General features: G+C 39.7%; 2 protein-coding genes across 4 annotated transcripts in view; one reads left to right on the forward strand and one right to left on the reverse strand.

The window, feature by feature from the left end:
* Positions 1 to 22,746, forward strand: part of CMSS1 (cms1 ribosomal small subunit homolog) — a 179,387-nt gene that overhangs the window by 79,626 nt on the left and 77,015 nt on the right. For 2 of the 3 annotated variants that reach the window (XM_035114730.2, XM_060273730.1), the window contains one exon: positions 14,668 to 14,716. The exons of the other annotated variant lie outside the window; for it this stretch is intronic. In XM_035114730.2, coding sequence (XP_034970621.1) covers positions 14,683 to 14,716 — 34 coding nt within the window. In that variant the 5' untranslated portion in view covers positions 14,668 to 14,682. The remainder of the gene's footprint in view (positions 1 to 14,667; positions 14,717 to 22,746) is intronic. 3 annotated transcript variants of the gene reach the window in all.
* The window catches only part of LOC118084778 (filamin A-interacting protein 1-like), a 156,310-nt gene that overhangs the window by 77,566 nt on the left and 55,998 nt on the right, over positions 1 to 22,746 (reverse strand). The window lies entirely within an intron of this gene.

The following is a 22,746-nucleotide window of genomic DNA, read 5'->3' on the forward strand; positions in this document are numbered from 1 at the left end:
ATGTACCCTTTCTAAAACCTGCAGTCTTACTGTAGATTTAATTGGGTTTCAAACATACTCGTTGGGAACTTGGAAAAACTCTTAAAGCAAATGGATTACCAGTTTCATTTAATAATGGGAGTTTCTGCTGATATCTCAAAAAATAAATAATATATTGTACAGCATTAGAATCCTCTTTGTCCCCAGCTCTAAATTGTTGTAATGCCGTGTAACCACACTAATTTTTTTATAGTTCTGATTCTTTATATACAGGTTACAGCTGCTACAACTCATTATTTCCATTACAAATAGTGATTCATATTTCCATATGTAAGCAGGAGATCTCATGGCGGGTATGAAATTAAGCGATGTCACTGCTGTGTAGAAGGAAATGCTTAAGCTACATATGGATACAAGACATTACATTTAAGTACACATGTTTTCAATAGATTGTGGTGACTTAAGGTCCTGTGCCTGTTTCCAAAGCATTTTGTGTGAATTTTCTTTTGACAAATGTTGTTAGACAGAGATAGGCCTGAAGAAAATTTCCCATTCTCTCCCAGAGATCAGGTGATCCAGTGAGCTGGCCGTGTCTCATCTTGACCCTATGGATATGCACCAATGCTAGTAATTTAGTGATTGAGAAGGCACCTTGTATTTATTTATTTCATGTCCGTCATCTTTAAGCTCTGTGCAACTGGGTGTTCTGTTTCATTATTTTACTTCAGTAAAATAGGGCTTCCAGATAGAAATGCATCCCACTTTGATGTTTTAAATATAATGGAAGTACTTAAACATCTGCCAAGTGACAACTGAATGCTGGTACTCAGCATGTGACTTAAAAGCATATGTGGGAGATCCTAGTTTATTGTCCTGTTTGCCAAGAAGTAACCCTAACCTGGTCCTAATTAACACATGGGCTGGGACACTTGAGTGGGGGGGGGCAGGTGATGTGGGTGGAGGGGAATGCTTTTTGGAAAGTCACAACTAATTTTTTAAAATTTAGGAATTATTTTATATTAAACAGATGTTTTACATATTAAAAGATCTATCCTGGTACTTGTGGATGCTGATTTTAAATAATTTGATGTATTTGGGGAAGTGTTTTTCAGGATTCTCGCTGTTCCATTTTGCTAATCACTATAAGGCTATTTTGTAGGGGATCTGATGGAATAAGGGGTGGAAATATATGGCATTTCATAACTGGGAGAGGTAGATTGGATTGAAAGAGATATGCCAGTGACCACCCAGTTAGCTTCATATATAGATTTGAACCTGTCTCTCCCCACATGCAAAACCAACATGCTCCGTCTGGTCGCTTTACCCACTCTCTGGAGCAAAACGATAATTCTGCTTGGTATGAAAGACAGAAGAGAACTGTGGTTGAAAAGACCAGTGGAAGAGCACAGAAGATGGTGCAGCCGTTTTGGAGCACTGGGCACAATTTCCCGGTTGAAGCTTATTTATCCTTGTTGAGGATAACGCTTGCAAAGATAAATTTCAGGAGGAAGTAACAGTTTTCATCTCGTAATTCAGGCAAGTTTTTATATCTATCTATCCGTCCATCCAGACTTGGTCATGCCTTAAACCCAGTGAAATAAATGTGTTAACTTACTTCAGTCTTATTTCAGTGGGACTATACTAATGGTGATATTCAATGTTGTGTAAGTGCATTTTCTATTCTCCTCCTCCTGCAGCTCCTCATGATTCGCAAACCTGCTACAGGCGGCCCCCTAACCCTCCAAAGCAGACATTTTGTGAAAGAGGTTTATGGGGGGGTGGGAGAGAAGAGAAAGGGGAAGTCCTATTACGTACATGAGTGAAAATTGGTTCCACTGCTGAGCAGGCATAACTGGCTATCACTCAAGACTAGAAACATACTAGAAACAAAGGTGGGATTAAATGTTGCATTACAGTCATACCTCAATTTAAGTACGCTTCGGTTTGAGTACTTTCAGTTTAAGTACTCCGTGGACCTGTCTGGAATGGATTAATCCACTTTCCATTACTTTCAATGGGAAAGTTCGCTTCAGGTTAAGTATGCTTCAAGTTAAGTACGTACTTCCAGAACCAATTACACTCATACTTCGGGTTAAGTACACTTCAGGTTGAGTACTCCGCGGACCCATCTGGAATGGATTAATCCACTTTCCTTTACTTTCAATGGGAAAGTTTGTTTCAGGTTAAGTACGCTTCAGTTTAAGTACTCCATGGATCGTCTGGAACGGATTAATCCACTTTCCATTACTTTCAATGGGAAAGTTTGCTTCAGGTTAAGTACGCTTCAGGTTAAGTACAGACTTCCGGAACCAATTGTGTACTTAAACCGAGGTACCACTGTATTGCAATTATTCTGTCAAGCCAGACAGAACTATCTCCTTCTCTCCCCCGCCCCTGGTTCTAAGGCTTCTTCTAACTCCCCAAACTAGTTTGGCAGGGGGCAGTGGGGAGGATTGAAGGGAGCCCTCTTGTGCTACTGAGATTTGTTGCACTGGCTCCAACTAGCGCAACTAATTAGTAGGATCTGGCCCAAATGCTGTAGTCTGATAGCCATTGGAGAGAGGGAGAGAAAAATCTGTTGAAGGTTTTATGGCATTGGCATTGTCAAGCAAGATTCATGCTGAACATCATGGTTATCAAAAGGCCGATGTGGGAACTGCTTTCTAGCTCCTTATCTTTCAACACCACCTGTAGCACAATAGAGCTTTTCTCAAGGCTGCCAGTGAGCAGAGATTAAAATGATGCACAAAATTGACTTGATTTGACAAGGTAGGAAGGGCTTAACAAAAGTAAATTCCTGTTGCGTGAAATAATCTTAGCTTCTGTAGTTTAAAACTAGGTGGGACTTGATTCCAGATGTCATAAATATGCATGCATTTAAACATGTTAGAGGACTTTTACGAAACTGGATTAAAGCTGCTTTGAGTTTGGAGGCTATTACAGCACAAACCTCTCCCCCCCCCCAAAAAATAGAGGAGAATGGAAAAAACGCACCAAAAAACCCAGAACAGAATTTAAAAATGGAAGAAAGGCCTCTTGCTTCGTATTAGCTATTGTCAGTGGACTCTCCCTAGTTTTTTAGTCTTTCATTTAGCTTTTGATCTTTTAATTCACGAGGCTCGTCTTGCCTCTTGCCTCGCCCACCACTGGGATGTCTTTGGAAGACAGCTCAGAAGGGAATGTGTCCCTCGGGCTGAAGAGGTACCTTAAGTAGTGAGTGCAGATCCTGAATCTTTGCTTTTAAAATAGAACCAAAAGGCCGGGTATTTTATTTTATTTATTTATTTCATTAAATAAATAAATAAATAAATAAATAAATAAATCTTCATAGCCAGAAATTGTCATATGTATGGAATATCCTGTTTGCATTTTAGATAGCTGTTGCACTGTCAGAAGTAACAAAGAGTTAATAGTGTTTTAAAGAAATGCTTAACAGCTGGTGTAAACTATCTGTACAAGTCTGGATGACCTCATTTATGACATATAATCCTAATACTATCCAAAAGAGATTGCAAAAAAAGAGGAACGGGACTCGTAATGTATATGTTGCATGCAAAGATGTCAGAAACATGCCCTCCCAAAGGGCCGCTTATTACAAGACTGGAGTTAATTGAACTTCACTTACAATTAAATTGCCGCAAAAATGTATTTACAACAGCAGCATTCCTGTCCAAAAGAATGGTCTTCATTATTTTAGTATACAAAATGGTAAATGCCATGTCTTTCTGATATATGCTGTGTACTAAATTATCAACCATTTACATAGAACTTGGTTAGATTGCTGTCTCCAGCAAAATTAGTTTCCACATTGGCAACTTGGCATTAAAACTGGAAAATTTGTTGATGAAACAGTCTTTTCTGCTTAAGTAGGGAGAGTTAAGGATTTGTCTTTATTCCTCTGATCCCCCCCCCCTCCAAAAAACACACACCCTTCAGTGGATCATTATTATTTATGGCGGTACATTAATGGAGGGGAATCTTAAGTTTCCAAATGCATGTGTTACTCTGTGTGTGTGTGTGTGTGTGCGCACACACACACACACACACACACTCATAACAAATTCTCTCAGCCTTAGTATAATAATAGCAACTTACCTTGCAGGGTTGTTGTAATGATTACAATGTGATAATGCATTTCAAAGTAGCATACAAATGTACAGTACCGGTTAAATTCATTCAGGCTCAGTTACTGTATATCCTGCTCTTGAGTTAAAGGATACATTTTTAGTTGGGTCATTTTATAATTCCACACTTGCAGAGTGATAGTCTTTACAATCATTCTGTGATTATAGCAGCAACATACAGTACTTGGGTTGTCAAACATCCCTATCTTAAAAGGTATAACAAAATGCATTTGTCCCATACAACATAATGAATATCTCTATTCCCCCATGCTTTTGTGGAACACAACTGGATTTTACTCAGCCAGGCTAGCGCAGATCCAGCGGGTTTCTCATTTATGAAAATTGTTGTGTGTTGAAGTGGTACATTATTGTCTCTTATTTTATTGCTGGACGTTGGTGCTTGCAATTAAATTACTTTGCAGAAGTCCAACTGAATGCTTTGCATCAGTGATATCCTTTTTTTGGATGTGTATGTCTGTTAGTTGGAATGTTCCAGAAGGGTAGCCATGTTGCAGTAAAAACAACAAAAGTATTTACTTTAAGAGATTTATATAATGGAGTACAATCCTTGACTAAAAGGGAATGGGGGGGGGAGAAGATTTAGCAGGACACTGATGTGTCCAGAAACTTCAAATATAGAAGTTCAATACAAAAGCCAAGATACGAGACGGACTCAAATGCACTTAACTGTATTTACTCAAATACTGTATAACGCTCACCTTTTTTGGCCAAATTACGTTGCAAAAATTAAGGTGTGCATTAGATTTGACGGTACATTTATATTTGCCAGCAAATACTTTTTCTGGTTTCAAGGTTCTGAAAATTGAGGTGCGCAGTAGATTCGATGGCGCATTAGACTTGAGTAAGTACGGTACTCTCTTTAAGACTGTTTTTGTAGCTGTAACTATAGTGACATATATATTGATTTCTGACTCATACAATATTTTGCCAGAGTTGGGTGTGGGTAAAATGGAGCATCTAAAGAATATTTTTGAGGCAGATTATGGTATGACAGTTGATGATGAGGACTGGAATTCAGGGTAGGTATTGCCAGTTTTGAAATCATGTTAAAAATCACACATAGGTGGTATGTTACACCATCGAAGCTTTCAAAATGTCACTACAGTGGTACCTCGGTTTACAAACTTAATCTGTTCTGGAAGTCCGTTCTTAAACCAAAACTGTTCTTAAACCAAGGCGCGCTTTCCCTAATGAGGCCTCCCGCCGCCGGTGCCCTTTCACCATTCAGCTTCTGTTCTTAGACCGAGGTAAAGTTTGCAAACCGAGACACTACTTCCGGTTTTGCGGGGTTCTTAAAATGAATAGTTCGTAAACAGGGATGTTCTTAAAGATACCACTGTAGTAACTTTCTTAACGTTTGTATAATTTTATGGTAAGAGGAACATATCATCATATATGGTGCAAATGTTCAAAGCTACAGTATTTATAGAATTTAATCCTTCATGAAATCAACATATAGAACAGGATTTACTTCCCTGATTATTTATTTATTTATTTATTTATTTTATTCATTTATAAACTGCCTTTAATAAGGCCAAGGCAATTCACAGTAGAATAAAATTCAGTAAAATATAATAAAATATGGAGTTGGATATCAGGGACTCAGGGATACCTGGAAAGATATGTTGGTTTTCGGTAGTTGGAAAATCACAGAAATAGTTGGTGCCCACCAGCTCTCTGAGGGGGGAGTCACTTCAGAGGAAGCCCTCCTCTTAGTGGTTGTGAGATGGATTTCCATAGGACATGGTACAAACAGAAGGGCCTGTCTTTTATTATTAAAATGGCAGGCATCTCTCTGAGGAGAGATGTTCTTTTAGATAACCTGATGTCTTAGAGTGCATTTCCACCTAGAACATTATACTATAGTCATTTTTCATGCATAAACCTAATTCTGCAAATTAATCTGCATTTAAGACAGGCATAGGGTTGATTTTATTTGGAAAGGTAATGTGGAGAGAGAACAAAATGCCAAAGTCCATCTAGTCCCAACACCCTGTTCCCACAATGGCCAACCAAATGTCTATGGGAAGATCACTTATGGCTGGGGGGGGGGGGTTGTTGAAGCCTTCCCACCACAATCACAGTACTGTATTTTGGTTACAAACGCCCCTCCCATTCGCAGCAATGGCAATTTTATTCACTGAAGCCCAACTGTAGCAGTGTGTGTGTGTGTGTGTGTGTTTCATTAAAATTGTGTAGCATGATGGTCTGAGGGGGCTATTACCAGGGGAGGTGCTCTTTTAGATTCTTGGATCCCTTGATGTTTAGGGCTTTGTACACGATTGTTGTTGTTTACTCGTTTAGTCGTGTCCGACTCCTCGTGACCCCATGGACCATAGCACACCAGGCACTCCTGTCTTCCACTGCCTCCCGCAGTTTGGTCAGACTCATGTTTGTAGCTTCAAGAACACTGTCCAACCATCTCATCCTCTGTCATCCCCTTCTCCTTGTGCCCTCCATCTTTCCCAACATCAGGGTCTTTTCCAGGGAGTCTTCTCTTCTCATGAGCTGGCCAAAGTACTGGAGCCTCAGCTTCAGGATCTGTCCTTCCAGTGAGCACTCAGGGCTGATTTCCTTCAGAATTGATAGGTTTGATCTTCTTGCAGTCCATGGGACTCTCAAGAGTCTCCTCCAGCACCATAATTCAAAACACTATTATTTCAGGAAGTTACACTATTATTAACTTCCTGAAAACATGGGGTCTTTGTAATGGCAATGTTTTTTAAGATTCTACCTGTTGTCATTTGTGATTGGCTCAGTACGTACTTAAAATCAGTCGCAGGTCTTTAAAATAAAGTAATTTTAATACAGTAGTTTGCTTTACTTAACATGCTATGAATTCTTTGTAATCAGCAACAGGTCTGACAAAAACACACCCTCACACACCAACAAAGCATACCTTTTAAAATAAACAGAAAATATCTGGATATATATAAAACAGTGATTTTTTAAACAACATGAACCCTTCATGTAACAAGTCTAAATCTGCAAGTGATCCTCTGTTCTTTTGCACCTGTGTAATAAACTGGTTTTGCCTGACATGTTAGAGACTGAGAAGGGAAAAATTAAAAGCTACAAAAGGTGCTCAGTTTAATATAGGTGCAGACACATGCAACACAGAGTTTAGAAAAAGTTTTAAAATCTGACTTGTATGGGAAAGAATTTGTGAGAATTAACTTTTCTTATCTCTCAGGGAGCCACTAATTTATTTAATGCACATGGAGAGCTTTTTCAAGCTCAGTGACATTCTGCATTTTACCCCCTCCATCTGGAAGCTAGTACCCAGAGTGAAAACCGCATCATATATTTTTAGGATTAAACCATCTATTACTGATAGATAATGACAGAGCAGGAGGAGAAGGCACCAGTTAGTCTGCATTAGCTCATGTATTCTGGATAACTCCTTAGTGAACTTTTAGGAGGCTGGGTTTTCAGAGGTTTTTTCCCCCCCTTTTCAAAAAGCTACAGTTGAGTTGTGACATCTTAGTACATTTTTGATGTAGTGAACTGCCTCTTTTTAAGTCACTGATAGGTCACTCTCTTGACTACTGATACCCTCTTGTATTTTAGGACTAGCTGTTGTACAGTTCTCTTGCATGCTGTCTCACCATACACTGATCCAACACTTTGCCACTTAAAATAAAAAGTCTGTCTAGGTTTTTTTTTATTTATTAAAAAATAGCTTTGAGGTGTAGACACCAACAGATGCTTGCCATATGGCAATTGTCTGCTCCATTCAGCTATAAAATACTGTATTATTTGTTTTAAATTTAAGAATTTTTCCACTCATAATCTTTCTTCTTCACTTCCCTCTAGCACGTTCATTCAAAGGGGGAAATGTGCAGCTCTTTTAATATTACCGAAAGCCATTTGGGAACCCACCGGAGATATTTATTTACAGGAACGGTTCTTTTGACACAAGTCTCATTTGCAAAATAAAAGTTCCATGCAGCAAAAAATATGTATGTAAACACAGCTTAGTGAAAGGCAGTTGTCTATCTTAGAGGTAAGCGACTGGAATAGCTAGCGCTTGAGTGAGACGCTACATGGCATTGGCAGAGGACCATAAATGCAGAAGAAGAAGCCTGGGGATGTTATGTGGTGGCCTCCTCTGCCCCAACATGTTTTATAACAAAAAGCAGAAGCTCAAAGAGTCAGCATTTCTGACTGTATAATAAACCTACTTGATAGTATTAATAAACCTACCTCTTACGAATCTTCGCCTTACTTGAGTCCAGTGCTTTTTTCCAGGGGGCACTCGGGGGTACACAGTACTGGCATCTCTTTTTGTTGTTAAAAAGTGTGGCACTTACTGTAACACCTTCATGATTAGTAACAACATGCTTTTCTAGAAAAAGCACTGCTGGAGACTTACAAAAGTGTGCAGTTGAAGCAAGTGCCAACTTAAAGTGGAGTAGTAGTACGTAAGACCCTGTGAGTATGACTGCGGTACTAGTTCCTGAGTTGGTGGATACAGCTGGACCATTTTGGCATACATTTGCACCTGATGTGTGCTGAAATCCTCCTTACTCCTTGGCAGGATGATGCCAATGGCCAAGCCACTCCAGGCTGAGAATGTTAATTTCAGATTAGTTTGTCTACCTGAATGGACTCTCAAGACTTCTTTGTCCTCTCCCTATGATGTGCTGAAGTTGTCATGGGTTTTGCTTCGCTCAGGCCCGGCTCTAGCGGTAGTCTCGGTGGCGCAGGGTGCTAGGGTGTTGGGCCGGCCGGCGCTGTGTGGCAAAGCTGCGCAGAAGCCATGCTGCACGCTGCGCCCGCCCACTAGGGTGAGGGCGCTGGAGCAATCTCCGCGCCATGGTGCCAGGGCGCCCGACCTGCTTGAGACGGCCCTGGCTTCACTGTCATATTCGGGCATTTGTTTGCTTTAGTTGTGTTTCAGCCTGTCCACTATACCAGATTGGTGGGGCATTATTATTATTATTATTATTATTATTATTATTATTATTATTATATAATTATTAAATTTAATAATTATTATTTTAATAATAATATATTTAATGAAAAGAATTCTGATGCAGTTTGCAGTATTTTCCAAGTCTGGAGATAAGCAAGGCCCTGGCGTTTTTAGCCATCCAAACTGGCTCAGTTATGAATAAACAGCTTCTACTGTTAATTTCCGAGCATGTTTCCAAGTACGTTTCCAAGCACAGTTCAAAGTGTTGGTGCTGACCTTTAAAGCCCTAAATGGCCTTGGTCCAGTATACCTGAAGGAGCGTCTCAACCTCCATAGTTTTGCCTGGACAATGAGGTCCAGCACCAAGGGCCTTCTGGCGGTTCCCTCATTGCGAGAAGCCAAGTTGCAGGGAACTAGGCAGAGGGCCTTCTCGGTAGTGGCGCCTGCTCTGTGGAACGCCCTCCCATCAGATGTCAAGGAGAAAAACAACTACCAGACTTTTAGAAGACATCTGAAGGCAGCCCTGTTTAGGGAGGCTTTTAATGTTTAATAGATTACTGTGTTTTATTTTTCTGTTGGAAGCTGCCCAAAGTGGCTGGGGGAACCCAGCCAGATGGGCAGGGTATGTATGTATGTATGTATGTATGTATGTATAAATAAATAAATAAATAAATAAATAAATTATTATTATTATTATTATTATTATTATTATTATTATTATTATCTACTTCCCACTGATCCCAATACTTAAAGGGTAGTGGATATTGTTGTGCATCACCCACTGCCTTCTACTTTCCTTCTTCTTGCCTTCTACTCATCTTCACCCAGCAGACAAGCTAAATTAAATAAATATTGTCTGTTCTCCCATACCTCTTTCCTGAACACATCCTCCTCTATCATCCATTGAAACCTGCATCCTTTCCTTTTCCCGACTGAAAATATCTCCCCTTCCCATCATCCTGATACCTATGGGCTTTTGCATTTCAGATGTGTCCTTCATTTCTGCCCATAACTTTCATGTGCAGCAGAGATAAAAATGGTTGCTTCCATTTCAGCAATTATATTCTCCAATAATGTCAATTTATGAAATTCTAAAATGCGCCCAGTGGTGCATGCCAATATCTTAGCAGTCTGGTAGTAAACATAAGGTTTTGATTTTTTCATGCTGAAGGCCTGGATTCAAGACCCTACTGTGTCCTTGAATGCCCCTCTTGTGAAACTGTCAGTGCTTCTCACCATGTGGACAAAGGCTATGATGCAAAGGGAAACAGTGGACTCAAATTAATGCTTTGTTAATGCTTCCCCCACTAAGGGGATTTTTGCTAGGCACTTCACTAGGGAGACTTGTGCTGTAATTTTGGGTCACATATATCTGAGAAACAGGATTAAATGCACGAGTCTTACACCACAGACACAACAACTGAGTTGTTCCCAAGTGACTAACTGTCATTCGTATTACTAATGCAATGAGTGTTGCTCTCATGGTTAAGAAAACACACTGAGTGACATGGTTTTTTTAAAAAAAGGAGCACATTGAACACATTGAAATGACAGAAATGCCCTGTCCTCAACACACATATGTGTTTTCTCATAATGCATCACTTTCAGGCTCTTGAACTTGAGATGGGCACAGTGGGGAAAGTCTGTTTGCTTTAGCCACTTTGCAAGTGATTGCTTGTCTTTTCTTAGTTAAACTTGGTTAAAATGGCCAGGATGTGAGTGAGTTTAACCCTTGCTCAACTGCAAAAGCAGCAAGTTTCCTCGCCTTTACCAAAAGGCCAATATATTAAATAGGAGTGTGAACATTTGCCATGTTTACACCATTGTTTTCCGGAGGAAACATGTAATATATAAAGGGAAGCTATCTTCACATTTTACATGTTTGCTTTTTTGCAGGAAGTCCAAGTGCAAATGCAGCTTAGATATCTGCTGCTATATAGTGAATCGGTACATAAACACCATTCACTCCTCTAATGCCACAATGTGTAAGGGAGGCTGGTCTGAGCCCCTGTGATTTCATAGTTTTGGATTAGAAAATGCAATTGGGATGGGTGGACATTAGAATCAGGTGTAGGGTTGGTGTTTTCATCCGCAGCCAAGGGACTTTCATAACACCAGCTTTAAGTTTACCATTTTGTCTTTTTCTGTTGACATTTTGGGTGATTCAAGACTTTCAGTAAATTACTAATGCTATCAAGTTTTGCCACGATGGGGAAGGCTTATAGAAACATAGCTACAAAGTTTTGGAAGCAACTTGGCAACCTCAGTCAAATTTGGGAAGAGATACGTGCATGTCTCTTTCCACAACATAATTTTATTCATGGTTGTGATGTCCAGACTGCAGAAAAAAAATCATAAGAGACTATTCTCAGTTGGTAAATCTCTGAGCAAACACCATGCTGGGGTGGGGGGGTGGGAAGAGCAATTAGAAAATGTTTGTTTTCTTCTGGGGCGAGTTACAGAGCTGAAATTAAGTTTGAGTTGGTGTTTCCTTACTTGACATGCCAATGTGTTTGTTCTCTTAGCATTGCCCTGCCTCCCTGTAAATCAGACATTCTTGCTTGGTTGCATCAGGTTTACTACTGACATGATTAATGCTGGGAGGTTAGGGAAGGATGACGTAGTGGCTCATGGAAAGTTTACCTGAGAATTATCTCTAGCTCTCTACTGTTTAGTGTCTAAGTAATGTGCTGAAGCTCTGCCATCCACTATTCTTCTGCAGGGTATGATCACACTTACCTCACCCTATTTTCCCCCCTTTTTATGCCAGATCTGATTAGAAGTAGTTTTGCTTCAAGCCTGATATTTATGAAGCATTACACATATTTAGTACTGATAAGTGAACCATGCTATGAGCTAGAAAGGCATCAGTAGTTCAAACAGCTCTGGAGCAATCTCAGGTTTTTGGTTTTTTGTTCTCGTTTTTTATCAGTTTCCTTTTTAAATCCCCATGAACTTTGCTGGGATCCACAGAATGGATCCATGCATAGTGGAGAGGACCACATAGAGAGCCAGACCTTTGCTTGTTGTTTTTCCTGCTGCAGTTTGCGCTGCCAAAGAGAACGGATGCTGTTTTTCTGTTTTTAAACGATTGTCTCATCAGCAGTATGAACAGTTACAGTGAAAAAGCAAGCAAACAAGCAAAACATTGGCTACATGTAAAGTCCTTTAGATGTGTTTTTTGGATCCATGCCTTAATGACAATAGTTCGAAGACCTCATCACGGAGTCCAGGCCATATATTGCAATACCCTCCCTCCATTAGTCTGCATTAAGCTGTCAGGTGTGTGTGTGTGTGTGTGTGTGTGTGTGTGTGTGTGTGTGTGTGTGTGTAAAATCCTTTTGCACCATTAGCATACCTAATTTATGCAGGGTTGGAAAATATTCTTCTTGCAGTATACTTCTGTAGAAGGAAAAGGGTGAACATTGATAAGGTGTTTTCTCTCAGTCTCTCAGATGTAACTATATCAAGGACATCACCTTTCATCAGACAATGTAATATAAAATTTGTTGCTGTCAAATATTGAGGACTGAAAATCTGCCAGATTCTATGCAACCAAAGAGTGCTGGGCATGAATGTGACTCACTCCAGTCTCAGTTCCCTGCTTAGTCATGAAGTTCTCTTGAGTAGCATTGAGCAAGCCTTTCTCTCTCTCCTTCTCTGTGTTTCTCTGCCATAATGTACCTCATAAGTTGTATGTTTTAAGTAAAATAAGCTTTCAAGCACTTTGAAAGAAGCTACATAAATTACTATTGTAGTTCTAGTAAGGTCAGACAAAATGTGGATATGAAATTATTTGCTTTTTGCAGCGATGATGACCTGTACCTGCAAGCTACTGGTGAAGTTTTAAAAGATACCCTTTTAGCCCCCTTACCAATTACACTGTTTAGATTTTCCAATGCTAGTTACGCAATTTTAATTGTAACAAGGGAGTCTGATTATGGAACCTATACTAAGGGGAGATTCTAAGAAGGACAAGAACTGAGCAACAGAACTAAGTAGTGCTTGTATCATCTTGTCTGATTCCAGAAGTACAAGTCATTGCAGTATGACATGATGGGAACCTTGTTAGCTTAGATGAGTGATTCATATTTTCTTGACACTGGAAGCTGAAAGGTGTGCAAGCTTTATCAGCAAGAGATGTAGTCATTTGGCATGCACTTTTTGTTTAAAATGTGCAAGGCTGAAATCTGTAGAATTGGTGACAATGTTCAGAACCTTATGGATTTTAAGTTTGGCGTGATCCAGTGGAAAAAAGGTTTATCTAGTCTATTACACTTGCCTCCATCAGTGATTAATCAGAATCTCTCCCCTCCCCCCCCACCTCTATCCACCCAGAAATTTAGCAACAAAGCAAGATGTTTGTTTGCTTCATCTAGAGGTATATTTCATAAAATTCTCTTAAAGCTGTCATAGACTAAAATAAGAACATATTTTATTAATTTGTCCAAACCTCTTTTAAAACCATGTCAGCTAGTCCAAAGCAATTCCATTACTTAATTACATTTCAAGTGGAGAAATGCTCTTTTTTTTTAAGTTTCGGTATTCTAAGATGCAGAAAAGTCTGTTTGTTTACTCTCTCCATTCTGTTTATAAGTTTGCAGTCTTCCATCATGTTTCCTATTAATTCTCGTCCTCCCCCCCCAAAAAAACCCTAGAATGTTCCAATCTCTTAAACATTCATAGTGATTCCTGACATCAAATTTGTTTTCTTTAGTGAACTTTCTGCTATGACCATTATATATTTTTTTCTCTTTCTGAAACTTTAAACTAGAAAATTGTTTATTCCTACTCACTTCTTCCTACTATACAACCCATCACTACTCATCCATAAGGTGTGTGTGTGTGTCCTGGCTTCTCATTCAATCACCTGATAAATTTGCTTGATCTGAACCTTTTATGATAAAACATAAAAAATACAGAAATACAATAATGTTTTCTCGAGAGAAAATAAAAAAAATCTATTTTCCTGCTTCTTACTCCTTTCCTTGTCTAATTTGTTTTGCTATGAAATAAATAAGAAGAATAAAAATAATATTTTAAAATTGAGCATAAAGTTGAGTAATTTTTAAGCATTATAAAATAACATTGACTGGCTCATCATATAAAATATAAGCAATGTCTTAGGCAAAAGATGCAGGTAGTAGAATAGAATACAAGTATTGTTTATTTATTTAAGTGCTAACAAACTCTCATGTGTCTTGAATATTTTACATAAGCGTGCCAGAAAACAAATACCACCACCAACCCATTATGCTGTCAACTCAGAATTTAGAGTGTTAGTTTTCAGAAGATAGGCCTGAACTTAAGTGGCTTTAGGAATCCCATGTGGGCTCCCCCCCCCTGAACATTTAGCTGTTTTTTTCTAAACACATAAATTAGTTTTAATTGAATGGTCTCTGGTGTGGGTGTTTAAGACAAGTTTCATTGCCTTAATTAATTTCCTCTAGTTTGTGCCTAAATTTTCTTTAGTTGTGCTTTCCTTTAAATCTCAGTTTTCTGCTGAGTACAGTTGGGTGGGTGGAGGGGAATGTTTCCTGGTTCGCGAGATATCATGAACACATTGTTTTGGAAGTGTTTTGAGAGTGTGGAACTGATCGTTCTCTCTACTGCCTTTTTTTCTAGGTAAGAATACTGTTTATGTTGAATCTCATGCGCAGGACGCTCTTGTTCGGTAATGTATGAGCATCTTTTTTTATTGAGGAGATGTTAATGCCCACAGAACTATTTTTGTACCAGCTGAGTATGGCTCTTGGCCATGGCCATTTTCAGATGGCACAACCATGGTGAATGACCAGATGAGGGGGACATATGGAAAGTGAGTTGAATGTCTGCATGTGTTCTGTGCTTCATTGAGATTCCTGATCCTCGGGGTTCCTGATTGATATGCATGTGTAAACTCTACATTCAGCTAAGGTTTGTATGTAAATGTGATATAATACAATAAAAGGCCACATGGTTTTAAATGGCAACACCTCCAATTTGTCCTCCTTTGAAAAGCAACACAACAAAATTATCCAAGGACAAATGCACCTGATACTATAGCACCATAATACTGAGATCATGAGGTCAAGTGACAACACTCTCTTTCCAAATCTTGGACTATTTTTATCTATTGCTCAGATTTATAGCATAGCTCTTAGGCAAGGGTTCCAGAAGCAACTTACAAACACTAAACAATCCTGTACAATAGAAGAACAATAGCTTAGCACGTTTTAAAACAAATAGAAATTCCATCAGTCATATGTAAAGGAGCAGCCAGTGACGAAACTCCAGCAGAAATGGCTATACTGTAAATAAAAAACTCCACCTTGGTTGGAGTTCATTTCTGGATACTGGAGTTACTTACCAAAGTAATAAAAATTCAAGTAATTAGAAGAGAGCATAACTAATCCTTACTACAGCCCCAGTTTAAGGAGATGGCCAAATTGGAAAGGATTTGGAGAAAAGCTGCAGTTATGACAAAGGTGTCCTATTAGATGTGACAAGTATGTGAAACCATTTAGCAGCAAGGTAGAATGTGCTGGCAGTTTTCAAAATGTTGTGGAAGCATTCAGAATGTTATAGGCAGATGGTGAGTTGATGAGTCTGAGCAGTTTTACTGCAAGGTGCTTAATTAAATGACACAAAAGAGATTTCTTTGCACTCCTCTTGTGGCCTTGAGAAAATTGGGGAGCATAAGGAATTCTGACCTTATGTTATGTGTTGGCTTCCACTGTATAAGGGAAGCACAGAACACTGTAGCTATGATACTGCTAACCGTCGCCCAGGGGGTCACCTATCTTCCTAACGGATGTCATAAAGCACTTTCATGCTAAACAAAGCATCTTTATAGTGTACATTTTTGAGTTTAAATGTTTTTATACAATAAACTTTTGGAGAGCATTTCAAAACCAGCTAAATTCCAACAGCAAAAATAGTCAAGACTATACTGTAGAAAAGAAACTTAGTATAGAAATGCGAATCAATGTAAAACGGGGCTTATAATGCAATCTTGTTTTAACCATTTCTGTGGTTGCAAAACTATAATTCCCCATATCCCTTCTTTTCGACACAGTTAGACACAACGTTGATTTTGTCCCCAAAGAGACAAAACTCTTTCAGTTCACAATTAAGTTGGGGAAAATGAGAAGTTGGCTGAGAACAGGAGTTCATTTCCCCTTTTCCTTCTCTCCCCACTTCTTTTATTTTAGTTGAGTATATAGTATACATAACTACAGCACTGAATTACTTTCTAATTGTATATAGTTTTAATTCATGAGGTCCAAGTATGAGGTAATAATGCAGGAGACATTCTAAATCCCTTCCTAAAGAGTTACTGAAAAGCGAATATTGCAGCCTTTCCTTTATCTGTTAGTAAGTAGTTTGTAACTGAGTATGAGTCAGAAGAACATTAGAGCTTATTTTCTGCATTATTCTTCTGGTCTTTGCCCTCTTATAGAAGATTAAAGGTGTAGAAGAAATAAAGCATGAAAACTTTCATGTTTACAAGCTAGAGGATATCTTGCTGAGACTTCCTTCTTCTTTCATAATGCAGAATGTCTCATGTGCTTAATTAGAAATATTTTTATAGTTAGAAACTATATCTTTAGTTGGAAAAATAATAATCCTGGAAGTTGTTATTATGAGAAATTAACTACAGACCTCTACTGTTTGTCAGACTGTATGAGGGCCAGGAGTGGCAAAACTGGCTGAAGAGGAACATTCTGCTAGTCAGTGTGGGCAGTACTAACCTAGATGTGCTAAGAGGAAGGCACGCTTGGCAAACCCTCACCGTGATCAACTCCCGCCCCGAAACCTATGTCCCCACTGTGGAAGGATGTGTGGATCCAGAATTGGCCTCCACAGTCACTTACGGGCTGACTGTTAAGACCATGTTAATGAAAGACAATCTTACTCGGCCACAAGTGATTGCCAAAGAAGAAGAAGACTAACTTAGAGGGACCCATGGTGTGACTCAGTATGAGGCAGCATCCCATGTTCCTATGGATTTCTCAAGCCAAGAAATGCCAAGGCTAATACATACATATATGGACCTATGGTCTTGAGAGATTTCTCGGCCTAACAGCTGTCTTACCACAATTTCCTCACCCATCTTGGTAGCTAGACTTCCTTCCCTTCATGACTGCATTTTCCTCCTTCCCAGTCTTTGTCTCTAGGAATGAGAAGCCCAGGAAGGACCAAAGGCAATCCCGACAAGAACTACATAAAGGGCCTCTTCAGTATTTACATTCTGAAGACAGGGCCAGTGAAAGGTGTGACCAGGAGAGACAGCTTAGTCTAAAGAGCATCCCAAGGACTAGTAGATAAAAGAGTCCTGGGGGACACGTTCTAGTCCCCAAACCTGAGGTTCCCCGCCCCTGCCCATGAGAACTCCTTTGGAAGCAAGGGCAGGATGTAAATTTATTTACTTTTAAACCTTGATTAATCACTCAAAGGATATATTTTGTTTTAATTAGATGGGCAGTAGGCCTGGGCAATATATCAATATTTCACCCAGGACCAGTATAAGGAACAGACCGCAATGTTGGCTTCACTCAGAGGCTTGTGAAACCGCCACCGCTCCTGAGTCCCTCTGCTAGCGACTTCCTCCAGTTAGCAGGGGCGGGGGACTCGGGAGCGGTGGCAGTTTCACCAGTGATATATTGCTAAGTGAAACCACCAACTGTGCCTTCATACTGTGCAGAGGGAGAAAAAGCTGTGTCCAATACAGCTTCTTCCTCCTCTGCATCTTTTATAGAATAGAATCATAGAATCATAGAGTTGGAAGAGACCACAAGGGCCATCCAGTCCAACCCCCTGCCAAGCAAGAAACACCATCAAAGCATTCTTGACATATGCCTGTCAAGCCTCTGCTTAAAGACCTCCAAAGGAGACTCCACCACACTCCTTGGTAGCAAATTCCACTGCCGAACAGCTCTTACTGTCAGGAAGTTCTTCCTAATGTTTAGGTGGAATCTTCTTTCTTGTAGTTTGAATCCATTGCTCCGTGTCTGCTTCTCTGGAGCAGCAGAAAACAACCTTTCTCCCTCCTCTATATGACATCCTTTTATATATTTGAACATGGCTATTATATCACCCCTTAACCTTCTCTTCTCCAGGCTAAACATACCCAGCTCCCTAAGCCGTTCCTCATAAGGCATCGTTTCCAGGCCTTTGACCATTTTGGTTGCCCTCTTCTGGACACGTTCCAGCTTGTCAGTATTCCTCCTTGAACTGTGGTGCCCAGAACTGGACACAGTGCTCCAGGCGAGGTCTGACCAGACCAGAATACAGTGGTACTATTACTTCCCTTGATCTAGATGCTATACTCCTATTGATGCAGCCCAGAATTGCATTGGCTTTTTTAGCTGCTGCATCACACTGTTGACTCATGTCAAGTTTGTGGTCTACCAAGACTCCTAGATCCTTTTCACATGTACTGCTCTCAAGCCAGGTGTCTCCCATCCTGTATTTTAACTGCTCGGCTGAGGAGTGTGTGCCTCTCCCCTCAGCCAAGCAGTTAAAGGATCCCTCAGTTGGCTCCTGCACAAGGGTTGGCTCCTGCACAAGTGGGAGCAGCAGTGGAGATGGGGAGCCCTCCCCATCCCCGGCAGAGCTGTGCAAAGGATCCACGCCTTGTTTTTTCAGCATCACGATATATCGCCAGAAAACGATGTTTGGCTGGCGATATACCACAATGCTGAAAAACTGCTCTTGCCCAGCCCTAATGGGCAGAGGAATACCACAGTCGTGGAATCATAGAATTGCAGAGTTGGAAGGATCCCAAAGCTTGTCTAGTTCAACCCCCTGCAATGCAGGAATCACAGCTAAAGTATCTCTGACAGGTGGCCATCCAACCATTGTTTATGAACCTCCAATGAAGGAGAGGATATCACCTTCTGAACAGTTCTCACCATCAGAAAGTGCTTCCTAATGTTTAGTTGGAATCTCCTTTCTTTCCATTTAAACCCATAGGTTCAGGTCTTACCTTCTGGGGCGGGAGAAAACAATATTTCTCCATCTTCCATGTGACAGCCCTTCAAATATTTAAAGACAAAATCAAGTTTGATAAAAATGAAAACTGACGGTTTGAAGTGTTTGAAATGAAGTTTAGTAGAAAAAGTGGCAGAACTCCCTTGTTCTCGTATAATAGCAATGGTGCCCAACTGAGAGGTGCTGGAACTGAGTTCTGGAGAGTTCCAGCTGGAAAAAAGCCCTAGATAGAATTAAATATGTATTATTATTCTACTAAACTTGTTTTTTTAATTAAAAAAATGCAAACAGTTGGTTTTCATTTTTATCAACCTGATTGTATTACACTTTGCTCATGTAAAGAATATAGAAATCTAGATTGTAAATAGATTACATCACTTGTTCTCTATTGCTTATATTTTGTAACTGAATAGCAATTTAGTGCCAAAAATATGACTTGAAAGATCAATAGGAAGCAATCTGTACAAGTTTATACAAGAGAAGCATATATTTCATTCTTTAATCACAGCACCTTCAGATGCCTGTTGTTGTTTTTGTAAGCAGATTGTTGCTTGGGGAGAAGTCACCTTTTCGTTTTTGATAATGTTAACCAAAATAGTGTGTTTAACTGTGGAAGGCCCTGTGATATGTAGACCCCATGGCTGTAATTCCAAATGTTTTCCCATAATGTGCACAAAGTAATGGTTTCATAATCATGGTTCACAAACTGAAACATCAGATCTCTCACAAGAGTCCCGACCTACCAAAGAGCACTTCATTGTTTGATCCTCAAGCAGGCCTAACCATTTGTGACCATTTGGTAAGAGGTTTTGTAGCTGTGAAGTATTAAGATGTTTGTATCCAGGGACAGCTCAGTCGGTAGAGCACGAGACTCTGAATCTCAGGGTCATGAGTTCAAGCTCCACGTTGGCCAAAAGATTCCTGTATTGCAGGGGGTTGGACTAGATGAACCTTGTGGTCCCTTCCAGGTCTACGATTCTATGATCCTTAGCTGTTTTGTCCTGACTCCAATTTTATGTTACGTTTTAACGTTTTCAGTTCCGATTCTTTGGAATAAGGTAGGCTAGAAATTTTACATGGCTAAATTTTAGTTCATTTTTCTTAGAACTGATACATTGCAATAGATAACACATTTTAGAAATTACCAAAGGCTGTGGGAAAAAGGAAGAAGAAGGTATAATACAGCCCCAATTCCCTCCCACCCCCAACGTTCACAGATACCAGTTCTGGCTTCTGCTTCCAATATTATTCTTGAATTTTGTTAATTTGTTTTTAGATATATTTAGAATTGTTATAGTTTGGGAATGTGATTTTTTTGCAGTATTGTTTATCATTCCCATGGGTTGTAGGCTTCCTCAAGTGCAGTAGTATAGATAGATAATATGCAAATTTAAAAATGAAATGAAATGAAGATGGTGTTTGGCTACCACAGATCAGTGCAACAAAACCAACAATACAATTCTGTTCCTGATACAAAGTGAGAGCTAAAAGTTGTGTCAAGTAGAAAACTAAAACTGGACTTATCCAACTGCAGACCACACATAAAATCATATTTATAACAATATGTATACAGCTTATTGTAAGTTCCACTAATGTCCTTGTACTTTTTACAGTTCATAATAACTTCACCTCCCTGCACCCTCCATGTCCCCTAAATCTGTTGAGTGTATTTGTGTGTGTGTGTGTACATGCCTCATGATTTTATTTTATGTAAACATAAACTAACCTACACTAGCAGCAAGATTGTGACTCTGTAGGCTGCTTTTTAAATTTTTATTAAAGACAGTTTTGAAGATTTGAGGATGTTTTGATTTGTCACAGCTTTAAAAATAAATGAGATGGTTTTGAAACACTGACAGCAGCATCCAGGCTATTTTGTAGCAAGTCGATGCCTTTATGTTCTCATTCTGTTCAAGGAGAAATGGCAACTTTCCCTGCTGCTTCTGCCTTCCTAAGTAAGATGTGTCAATGTTGTGACTGCTCCCTAGTTTTCACCAAACAAGGGTGGACTGTTGCAGAAACTGTGTATGGCATTTAATAGAGAAGTGTGAATGGCAGCCATTGGCACGGAAAGGATCGAGGAACCACAGATTGTTTTCTCGTTGGCGAGAGAATGCTCAGAGCAACATAAAGTTAATTGAAGAATTCCTTGACAGTGAAGTCAGACTCAAAATAAGCACTTGGGATCTGTACTTTTCTGAATGTGAATTATCTGTAAGCAGGAGTGAAGTTAAAGCAGTTCGAAAAGAACATGTTTTTAGCAAACATAACTGGCTTGTGTTGTGAACTGTCCCGTTTGAATTATTTGTCAAAATAATACGGATTGGCAGGAGGATCTCTAATTAGCTAAAGCTTGATTTATTGAGCTGGCCCCATGTAAACCATGATGTCATGCTGCGCTGCACAAAATTACAGCTCTGGTCTCACAGTTTAGGTAGTTATTTTTAACTTGGAATGCCCCAGTTTAGTACATCTTGGCTTTTTAGCTTCATGAACTTGCTGTGTTCTTACTTCTTTCCTCTCATCAAAGCTTTATGTTGTACCATATTAAATCTGATAACAAAGTCCAGTGCAACAGTTTCTGAGTACCTCTTTGGGCTCTGGGTAACAAAATGAATGTTTTCTTTCCTCTGCATGATTAAAAACTGATAGTTTGGGGAAAGAAGAATGCAAATGAATCTCTTTATGGCATATGCCAAGTGGTTGCATCATGATTACGTCTGTAAGTGCGCAACTGGGAGCCTTAAAAGCATGATGTAATACTTAAATGTTTCCTATGATTTATTTATTTTTTTCAAATAAAGGCACAATCTAGCCAAGTGCCGAACACTTCACTTTCTTTCTGAAATGGAGAACTTGGGGTCAGTGAAGCTGAAGGTTGAAAGACTCAGAACAGACAAAGAAAGTGCTACTTTATGGAGTTTGTAGTTAAACTTTGGAACTCACTCCCACAGGAGGCAGTAATGGTCACCAACTGGGATGACTTCAAAAGGGGATGAGATAAATCCAGGATAACTAAGACTATTAATGGCTTCTAGCCAGGTTGGCTATCCTCAGGTTGGCTATCCTCAGAGCTGGCCCCATGTATGTTTTTGAACACCACTGGAGGATGCTTGTGTGCTGAAATCCTGTTCACAGGTTTCCCACAGGCATCTGGGTGGCCACTGTAAGAACAGGAGGATGAAGTATTTGGGCCCTTTTATTATGTTCTTACGGAGCACATTGTATTTCAATCAATGAGCCCTGGTTCCTGACTTCCCAGTTACAGGACAAATTTGCTATATAACCTGGCGAGGCCACTTAAAAACTATGCTTGTACTCTTTACCACTAAGGAGCTGTGGATAATTGCTCAAGAGATGCACGAGCAAAAAAAAAAAGGGGGGGGAATATTCATCCCAGTTAAAGAAACAAAACTGGAAAGTGTAAGTAGAAATGTAAGGAAAGAAGAATTGAGCAAGCAGTTTATAAGGCAGTCAGTCATTCCACTTCTGGAGACCATGTGGTCTCCTTTAATAGCTTTTGTGGAGGAAGACACTCACACCTATTGCAAGCGGAAAGAGATCTGCAACTGATTTTCACAAAGCTGTCCACCCTCAAGGGGAAGGGCTGTATCTCAGTGGTAGAGCATATATGCCTTTTGTTCCAAAAGGTCACAGGTTCTAAACACTGCACAGTGCTGCTTCTTTCTCATTAATCTAGCTCGGAATCATCTGCTGGCTGTTTGCTGT

The sequence above is a fragment of the Zootoca vivipara genome, chromosome 4 (genome assembly GCF_963506605.1).
Source record: "Zootoca vivipara chromosome 4, rZooViv1.1, whole genome shotgun sequence".
NCBI classification, from domain to species: Eukaryota; Metazoa; Chordata; class Lepidosauria; order Squamata; family Lacertidae; genus Zootoca; species Zootoca vivipara.